The 10739-nt window shown below is 38.8% G+C and overlaps 1 protein-coding gene across 1 annotated transcript; it reads left to right on the top strand.

Moving 5' to 3' along the window:
- Window positions 1–7446: 7446 nt before the first annotated feature.
- LOC127437583 (achaete-scute homolog 1b-like) lies at window positions 7447–9200 on the top strand. The gene has a single exon (XM_051692599.1). The coding sequence runs from the start codon at window positions 7630–7632 to the stop codon at window positions 8179–8181; it is 552 nt and encodes a 183-aa protein (XP_051548559.1). The 5' UTR covers window positions 7447–7629; the 3' UTR covers window positions 8182–9200.
- The last annotated feature ends 1539 nt before the right edge of the window (window positions 9201–10739 follow it).

The raw sequence follows: 10739 nt of genomic DNA, 5'->3' as shown, positions 1-10739 counted from the left end.
ATCAGAAGTATACATACACTAAGTTAACTGTGCCTTTAAACAGCTTCGAGAATTCCAGAAAATGATGTCAAGCCTTTAGTTTAAACAATTAGCCAATTAGCTTCTGATAGAAGGTGTACTGAATTGGAGGTCTACATGTGGATGTATTTTAAGGCGTACCTTCAAACTCAGTTTGTCTTTACTTGACATCTTGGGAAAATCAAAAGAAATCAGCCAAGACCTCAGAAAAAAAATTGTGGACGTCTACAAGTCTGGTTCATCCTTGGGAGCAATTTCCAAACACCTGAAGCTGCCACGTTCATCTGTACAAACAATAGTACGCATGTATATACACCATGGGACCACGCAGCCATCATACCGCTCAGCAAGAAGACGCATACTGTCTCCTAGAGATGAACATAGTTTGGTGTGAAAAGTGCAAATCAACCCCAGAACAACAGCAAAGGACCTTGTGAAGATGCTGGAGGAAACAGGTAGACAAGTATTTATATCCACAGTAAAACGAATCGTATATCAACATAACCTGAAAGGCTGCTCAGCACGGAAGAAGCCAATGGTCCAAAACCGCCATAAAAAAGCCAAACTACAGTTTGCAAGTGCACATTGAAAGAAATTTGAAACAAAACTCTGGTCTGATGAAACAAAAATTGAACTTTTTGGCCATAATGACTGTCGTTATGTTTGGAGGAAAAAGAGTGAGGCTTGCATGCCGAAGAACACCATCCCAACCGTGAAGCACGGGGGTGGCAGCATCATTTTGTGGGGGTGCTTTGCTGCAGGAGAGGCTGGTGCATTTCACAAAATAGATGGCATCATGAGGAAGGAAAATTATGTGGATATACTGAAGCAACATCTCAAGACATCAGCCGGGAAGTTAAAGCTCGGTCGCAAATGAGTCTTCCAAATGGACAATGACCCCAAGCATACCTACAAAGCTGTGGCAAAATGGCTTAAGGACGACAAAGTCAAGGAATTGGAGTGGCCATCACAAACCCCTGACATCAATCCGATAGAAAATTTGTGGGCAGAACTGAAAATTGTGTGTGAGCAAGGAGGCCTACAAACCTGACTCAGTTACACCAGTTCTGTCTGGAGGAATGGGCCAAATCTATCTATCTATCTATCTATCTATCTATCTGTCTATCTATCATCTCCCAGTCACCATAAAACTTTTCACAACATTACAGTTTTTGTTTATCGCTTTGGTACTATTATCGCAAGTATGTGGTAAAACCTTACAACTCTTAGTACATAATTCCAAACTCATCACACTTGTAATGCAACCAGTCTTTCATTCAAAACTTGCCATTGTGCATTCATTTGGATTGTAAACATCTCTCACCACACAACCATTGATTCAAAATATACGTTTCTCATGAAATGTCATGAGAACATATGGTATAATCACCAAAACACAACATAATGATATCTTTTCAGTTTAGTCATTTTAACTACCAGTGAATCCAATAACAAACAATGCAAGATACATGTTTCATATCACCCTTAGAAGCGCTGAAAGTAATATGCTACAGTACTGTAAAAGACAGATTACACAGTTTTCACATTAGGCAATACACTTACATTACCCGACATTTACAGAATCTATCATTTCCATAATATCTATCCTATGTGTAATCAAGTTGTGATAGGTGAAGACATCCTCTACAATCATTTGGGCAAACTGTGTTTTTCAGATATAATTGTAACATAGGTATACTCTCTATAATCAAATGTACACAGTTAAATAAAACAAATTACCGTAAATAAATGAAAACAAAACATAACATTTAGCAAACATTACATTAATTTGGATCAAGCCTGTCTTGAGCATTTGGCCATAGATTCTCGTCCACATCACAATGAATGTCATTTTTATTCATGCACCTTGGGAAAAACCTATTGGCATGGCGAATCCATGCTTGACATTGGTCTACACTGATATCATCACATGCCTCATCCATGGCCTGAAGGAGGGTGGTGCGCTCAAGGGGTTGGCGATCATAGACCTTCCACCTCCATGCTGAAAAAAATTCCTCAGTAGGGTTGAGGAAAGGAGAATATGGGGGCAGGTAGAGGGTTATGAATCGGGGATGGGCCTGAAACCATGCTTGAACCACCTCTGCATGGTGGAAACTGACATTGTCTCAGACAAATACATAGGTGACCCCTTTACCTTGACAGGCCAGCTCAGTTTCATTGAGAAACCAAGTAATGGCCTACGTCCTACCACACCATCTTCAGAGATAGCTGCGCACATGGAGATATTTCCTCCACATTGTCCAGGCATTTGGACAGTGGCCCATTGGCCGATGAGGTTCCGTCCATGGCGTTGAGTTTTGGCCAAGTTAAAGCCTGCTTCATCAACAAAAATTTACTTGTGATGGTTCACATCAGCATCAAGCACCATCACCCTCTAAAAAATATATTTCGATTAGTTATTTTTACAGTGTAGTTCCAATATACATATGAAGTAGGCGATGCATCAAATAGTAGCAGTAATACAGGATATAGTGCTGTACCTGAACATACTCAGCCCGCAGTTGTTTCACCCGATCATTGTTTCTCTCAAAAGGCACCAGGTAAATGTGTTTCATTGATACCTGGTGCCTCTTCAAAAGGCGGGCTACTGTTGGTAAGCTGATGGATGCCACATTGGCAAAGGTGTCTTTTTTCTCCTCAGTTGCCTGCTTTATTTCCGACAGCAGTATATCATTCCTGGCCCTCACCATTTCCACCACTGCTCACTCCTGTTGTCGGTCAGCACACGTCCACGGCCACCACTATGGGGTTTTCTGTCAATTCTAAGCATAGAACAGAGTATACTGTCAATAGATCCTACTGTAAGAATACTGTAACATGTTTTATGAATTTACATGCATTACAATTTACTGTAAATGTAATGGTAAAGCCAGGGTTGGGGAGTTACGAAAACGGGATTATGTATTTAAAATACAAAATATAAGTAACTGTATTCCACTACAGTTACAATTTAAATCATTGGTAATTAGAATACAGTTACATTCAAAAAGTATTTTGATTACTGAAGAGATTACTTTGCATTTTATTGTCATTTGTTTAATTTAATATTTAGTCCTTTCAGATGGAAAACATTTATACATATAAATGATGCGATCCAAAGTGTATTTGGACAGCGGTGAAACACTTTCTTGTGATGTGTTACATTCATACGAGCAGACAGAGAAGTAAGTTTGAAGTAAGTTTGGAGCACAAGAAATAGAAATAAACCTTGTGTAAATTGTCAGCTTTACACTAAGCTAAAATGCTATTTCTAGCCATTTTACATGCACGTTACCAGGCATGATCATATTTTTTTATCAGGAAAATTCACGTTGGATCATAATTTCTTTTTTTCTAGTAAGACCTTTGATATTAGGGCAAAAATCTTATTCTTGATGATAATTTTTGTATTGTTTTCCTGTAAAAATATCTAAAAATCCTTAAAACAAGATCAATTTGATTTATCTTGTTTTAGAAACAACACTGCATAAGATATTTAGGTATTTCAGAGAATGTATTTTTAACATGTGTATTTTGTCTTACTGTACTGGCAGAGTTTTTATAGTCAAAACAAGTGAAAAAATCTACCAGTGCTGAAGAAGTAATCCAAAGTATTTTGAATACATTACTGACCTTGAGTAATCTAACAGAATATGTTACAAATTACATTTTACAGCATGTATTCTGTAATCTGTAGTGGAATACATTTCAAAAGTAACCCTCCCAACCCTGGGTAAAGCATAGTATACTGTATATCTTCCAGACTTACCGGTTTTCTTGGCGAAAAATTTGGATGATAGAACTGACAATTGATCTTTTTAGATTTGGATCAGCTAATCTGGCAGCCTCTGCCATAGTAAGGCCTCGGTTCACCACATGATCAACGATGATGGCATGGACTTCATTAGAGACAACATTTCTGCCTCCCTCTCTCTGATGACCAACCCTTCGACGGGCCCAATGCCCACCTCTCTGACCTCTCTGTTGGTGCCCATGCCCACCTCTCTGACCTCTCTGTTGGTGCCCATGCCCACCTCTCTGACCTCTCTGTTGGTGCCCATGCCCACCTCGCTGACGGATCCCTTGTCCACGAGCTCTTCCTATTCCTTGCTGTCTATCTTGCTCCATGTTGAAAGAAATTGCCAGTGTTTACACCCCACCTTTTACTGTATATGGTGACCAACTGTGGTTACCACTATGTGAAATCTATTAGCAATAACGAGTATTCATTATGTGTGGTTACATGTAGTTCAGATGTTCATACAAACACACATTTTATTTGTGTAGTTCTCGAAATCCATATACTGTATATAGCTGACAAATCTATAGGTTTACCAAACGGTTCAGTGATTAACCATTAAGAACAGTTGGATTAAGTGTTGGTCAGATGTATTTATGCAAATCAGAAGAGAAGCATATCAAAAGTATTGTGAGCATTGCATTTTGAAAGACAATTACTTCATATGAAAGGTATTTCTTTGACACACTGATTAGGTGTGGTGGAAAAGTTACTGTGTAATTTTGTGTGTTGTACTTAGTCAATTGAACATGTGGTTACATGTTTGAAAAAAAAAACAGCCTTTTTGATGATCTGCTTTGAGTTTTGTACTAACAGTTGTGAGGTTTTACCACATACTTGCGATAATAGTACCAAAGCGATCAACAAAAACTGTAAGTTAATAAAAACGTTAATAAAACGTTTACAGATGTTTTAGCGCTGTCTTTGGATTGGATATTGATGAATCACCAGGAAAGATTATGAGCCAAAGGCATGTTGCGTTAAACGCTTTAATGCCACTATTTGCCACAAGAGGGAGTGAGGAGATTGCTGATGCCACCTTCCCACCTACTACCACTACTACTACGTTGTAGTTGGGGAGTTCCAGGGAGAAACAGCCATGGCTACAGCACATGTGTGCGACTTTTAGATGTCATTAAAAAAAAACAATGTTTAAATAAGAGTACTCTAATTAAAGGGGCAGTACATGTTGAAGGCAAAATGGGTAAAATGTTTTGTTCAAGTGCTCAGTGGTGATTTAGAGATGGACTGGGGTCTGTTTTCTGAATCATTAGGATTGATCTTGTAACTGTTGCTTTAGCAGCAGATTCTTCACCATTCAGCTGCTACTATTTACTGTGCACCCTCTAAAAACTGTAACAATCTGAATTAAACCTATGCATGTACACATTTTTATAATTATCTAGTAATCATATCAAGGCTTAATCTAAGGACAGGTGTAGTGCTGGACTCCACAGAGGGTTTAAAAGATATATGAGAAAATCTCATTCAGATCTCATGTGTCATGATAGAATATGTTTATTAAAATACTTTTAGTCAGATTTGACTTAAAGGAATTTGCACAAACTCACAATTTCAACCTTTACAAAAGGTGCTACGGTGTTAGCATGGTACAGCGATACTATGATCCACATCCAAAGATGTGACCAATCAATATAAAAATCGAATCATGATTTATATCATGCGTTATACTGATATACAGTAACAATATTCTATGTATATGTCACATTATTAAAAATATGCAAAATATAAAAAATGAAAAAAAAAAAAACTGTCACAAAAATACATTTCAGTATCGCCATAAAGGTGTAACATTTTCAGTGAAAAATAACCAATATATTTAAAATAGGTACCAAAAGTCTGAGACCACTTGGATTTTTCCCCATTTAAACATGGAAATAAACAAAGATTTAGTGTTAAAAATAACAAATGCAAAAGAAAGTTAAGATATTAAAAGTTAAGAAGATTCTGCACCATTTCTAGGAAGGTCAGTTTTTCTTGCTTCCACTGAAGTACACAAGATATTATTTTTGTATTTTTTATTTTATCCCCTTTTCTCCCAATTTCCACTACTTAGCAGGTCCTCGTTGTGGCACGGTTACTCACCTCAATCCGGGTGGTGGAAGACAAGTCTCAGTTCCCTACACTTCTGAGACAGTCAATCCGCGCATCTTATCACGTGGCTCGTTGTGCATGACACCGTGGAGACTCGCAGCATGTGGAGGCTCATGCTGCTCTCCGCGATCCACGCACATCTTACCACACGCCCCATTGAGAGCGAGAACCACTAATCGCAACCACGAGGAGGTTACCCCATGTGACTCTACCCTCCCTAGCAACTGGGCCAATTTGGTTGCTTAGGAGACCTGAGTCACTCAGCACACCCTGGATTCAAACTCACATCTCCAGGGGTGGTAGTCAGCGGCAATACTTGCTGAGCTACCAAGGCCCCGACACAAAATGTTCTTTGGAAAATTCTCAAATAATGCTGGATAACATGGATAACCAGGTTATGCACAAACTTGGAGAACATAGCCTACAGAGAAATTCTGAAATTCATGTTTTTGAATTTTGTCCCGTAAGCTGGTCAGATGGCGTCACAGCGAAATCGTTCCAGGTCGTCAATAACATTGATACAAGTTGGACATTTTTCACAGGGTGGGTAAGGGGTCATCTGAAAAGTCCACACATTGTACTAAAATTGTGGATTTTTGTTTATTGAAAATCAGAAGGTTCAATATAAAAGTTCAATAAGATGTACAAAATTACACAGATCCAACAATGTATGAATGCAACCACTGAGTCATAAAGACAAGAAGTACAGGTGAAGGAAAAATAAATAAATAGTTAAAATAAAGTATATAAAAAAACATACAAATACATATACACCAACACAGATGTATACATAAATAAGATAAAGAAGATAAATAATCAGGAAAGTTCTCAGACTCAGCATAAAAGAAAGGATATAGGCTACATTACTTTATTGCCAAAACTGTGAAGGATGTGGTAAGGGACCATCTGAATACATGGTCAATTTCTTGGTGTTATTCATCTTCAGTGTAGTATTACTGCCTGGAACTGGGTATTCCCCATATAGCCTCAATTTTTACTCAATCGTTTGAGTTATTAACACTAAAAGTCTATAGATTTTTTAAAGAAAAATAAGTTCAGGATGCAGATATTTGAGTTATGAGCCCGAAACTTGAAATTTCAAATAGTTTAATTAAGACAACTAGATTTTTCCAGTAATGACAACATTAGGGTTTACAGTGTTGGATTTAGAAGACCAAGATGAGGAGGGTGTGTAAAAGACTAATTGAATCTAAACTGAACTCTTGCACAGAATCTTTGTCATATTCAAAGGCATCTGTACAGCTATTCACCTTTTATTCTGCACATTTTTGTGGTTCTCTCATTCCGGTTTGAAAGCGTTTGAATCCACCAATGGGCTTTCAGACTGGAGATATTGGGATGTAAATGAGCGCACAGCGCGTGCTGGCGCAGTGAAAGCGTCCGATTGTTTATTGAGCTCGCGGAGCCACGCGCCCGGCTCGCGGAGCATCACCCGGCGGGGGGCGGAGTCTCGCGCAAGAAGCGTGCGTCTTCAAAGGGGGTGGGGTGTCGGACGCGTGTTGAAAAAGCCGTGGGCTGCCAAACTTTGTATCAGATCGACCACTGATACGAAGGGCGAGCGAGACTCGGACCACAATATACCTGAACGACCACGCGAAGGGCGCGAGAGCCGTGCGTCGACACTTGTCCTGTGTGGATTTGTGCAAGTGCACCTTTCCAAAAGCTTTTCCAAGAAGATGGATAGTGCAACAATCACCGCAACGCAGCTGACGCAAGGTGCATGCACCATCACTTTGCAAGAGTGCGCGCTCCAGAGTCAAACCAAGTCGAAGGTGCTGAAAAGACAGCGCTCCAGTTCACCCGAGCTTTTGCGCTGCAAGCGGAGACTCACGTTCAACGGACTGGGATACACCATCCCGCAACAGCAGCCCGTCGCGGTGGCGCGACGCAACGAACGCGAGAGAAACCGCGTCAAACAGGTCAACATGGGATTCCAGACGTTGCGTCAACACGTCCCGAACGGAGCGTCCAATAAGAAGATGAGCAAAGTGGAAACGCTGCGCTCGGCGGTGGAATACATCCGCGCGTTACAGCAGCTGCTGGACGAGCACGACGCAATCTCGGCCGCGTTCCAGTGCGGCGTGCCGTCACCGACGCTCTCCAACGCGTACTCCGCTGACCCAGAGTCCCCACACTCCTCTTATTCCTCAGATGAAGGGAGTTACGAGCACCTGAGCTCAGAGGACCAAGAGCTACTGGACTTTACAACTTGGTTTGATCGATATTGACTTTCTCGTGTTTGATTATGAGCGTAAAACTTGGCCCGGACGCGTCTGTTGACACAGCAGGCATGCAGAGCAGGCATGCAGAGCAGGCATGCAGAGCAGGGATGCTATGGCTCAGTAGTTGAAGATCTGGGCTTGCAACCGATTGGTTTTTGGTTTGAATCCGAACTGTGTGCTTGATCAAGGCACTTGGCCCCAGGTTGCTCCATAAGGACTATCCAAGCAATAAAATGCTCACTTGTCAGTCTTTTTTTTTAATCAAGAAACTCAAGAATTACAACTGTGCCAAGTTACCCAATGCAACTACATCCAAAACAAGCCTGTTCAATGTTTTACAACTGTCAGAACTGCTGGATGGACTTTCACAAGTGCAGTTCTGGGCAATGTTGAAGCGATTCATGCCATATTGTGTGGATAAAACACACTTCCCCAGTCAAATTGCAAGAATGTCAGTTTTAACCCATTCAGAAATCTGAAGTATGGCCATATATGAAGAAACACATATAATTATATACATCATTTAACACTATTTGGAGAAATATACTGTATGTTACACATGAAAATGACAATTGTTGTGGTATTTTGAAATGTATGTTGCATATATGTAAAGAATGTGACTTTTTATTTCAGTGAAACCCATATATGAACATAATAATTTGACATATATTGCCATATATCAGATTTCTAGATGGGAAATTGAAATATTGATTATTACCTACAACCAACTAGCAGGTCTGCTTAATCGCCAATGTTGAAATTTGAATGATACCTTTTGTATTGTTAAAGATGAAGATATATTTTTGTAAGTGGAGCACAACATGTATACTGCCTCTTTGAGACAATGAACACGATGAGTTTATTGTATTAATAGCCACTTAGTTTAGATCAGTGTTTTTTTTGTTTTGTTTTTTAACACTGGAGAATTGCAATCGATCTGTATTTATCAAAATGTTATTGTTTAGATTTAGTTCTTCCTGTAAAACTATTGATGGCAAACCTTTTTCAATGCACTTGTCCATTTTTAGTAGCCTACTTGTGTACATAAATGATTTTAACAAATATATTTTGTGAAAAAAAAAATGTTTTAATAAATACATTTGCTCTATTTATACATACATCAGTGTTTCTGGGTGATTTTAAACTTGATAGGAATATTCCAGGTTCTATACAAGTTAAGCTCAGTCGACAGCATTTGTTGAATAATGTTGATTACCACAAAAATGAATTTTGACAAAAATCGAGCTTACAGTGAGACACTTACAATGAAAGTGAATGGGGCCAATCCGTAAACGTTAAAATACTCACTGTTCAAAAGGATACTGTAGCTACAAGATGTAAACAATATACATGATTTATATTTAACATGACTTTAACATGATTTTAGTGCTAAAAACACTTACTAACCTCTTCTGTGTAAAGTTATTACCAATTTTACAACTTTATTGGCATGACAATGTAAGGCCATAAACACTAAAACCCTAAAATGACGATTTAAACAACTTTACAGCTCAAACAATACATGAGTTTTAACAGAAGAATTAATGTAAGTGCTTTTATAAAATTATAAGCTTCAATTTTCTGCCTTTTAAATACTCCAAACATTGGCCCCATTCACCTTCATTGTAAGTGTCTCACTGTAACCCAGATTTTTGCTTTTTTTAAGAAAAGGAGGGACGAGTTGAAATAATTTTTTTGTTGTAATCAACATTATGCCACAAATGCTGTCGATTGAGCTTAACTTGTTTTGAACACAGAATATTCCTTTAAAACTTATTTTTTAAGTGTCAGTGTTGAGAAACTGTGTTGTCAAGATATTTTGATCTAACACTAAAAATGTAGAAGAACCTGGGGGTTCCTGGTCCATGAGAGGTAATAAAACATCCCTGTTGGTTTATTATTACTTGGAAGAATTGCAAACACTCTTTTTGTTCCTTTACAAAGAACCCCAAAAAGACTCGACGGAGATGGGCTATTTCCACCCTTTCTATTGAGAGGCATAGGGGTCTTCGAAATGGGCAGGGTCAATCTGTGATGACAAAGATGGGGTTAAAATTCGTATTATCCGATGGTGATCAGTCTAAATGAAGCTATTTTAACCCCAACTGTGATTTTAAGCCTTGTCAAAATCAAATCAAAGGAGCCATCTCACCATTGTGCTCCCCATTGTAGGCTCCTGTGGGTTATTATATGTATTACGGGATCTTGTCTTTTGTTAATAACAGAAATAATGACTTGAATTCCACCTGCGGGCTTTTGCAATTTAAATGGGGACTATAAAAACGCAAGGGACCCCATTTAATGATCCCTTTGTAAGGAGATGAGTATGAGTAAAGCTTACGCATAGAAACTTTGATTAGTTTTACGCAAGTGTCTACGGTTGTAAAAGACAAGATAAAGATGAGCCGTTTGCGCAAAGAAGTTTAAAGTGGTGATGCAGAGGATAAAATGTTATACTATATGTGGCAATGTGCCATAAATGTTTCAGGCTTCTTCTCCAAAAAGATGCCAAAGCAAAATGAGCATTCTGTTTTTGAACATGCTTGTAATTACACAAATATTCA

This window comes from Myxocyprinus asiaticus, chromosome 48 (genome assembly GCF_019703515.2).
Source record: "Myxocyprinus asiaticus isolate MX2 ecotype Aquarium Trade chromosome 48, UBuf_Myxa_2, whole genome shotgun sequence".
NCBI lineage: Eukaryota > Metazoa > Chordata > Actinopteri > Cypriniformes > Catostomidae > Myxocyprinus > Myxocyprinus asiaticus.
The sequence above is the reverse complement of the archived record's forward strand: the minus strand, read 5'-3'. Positions and strand labels throughout refer to the sequence as shown.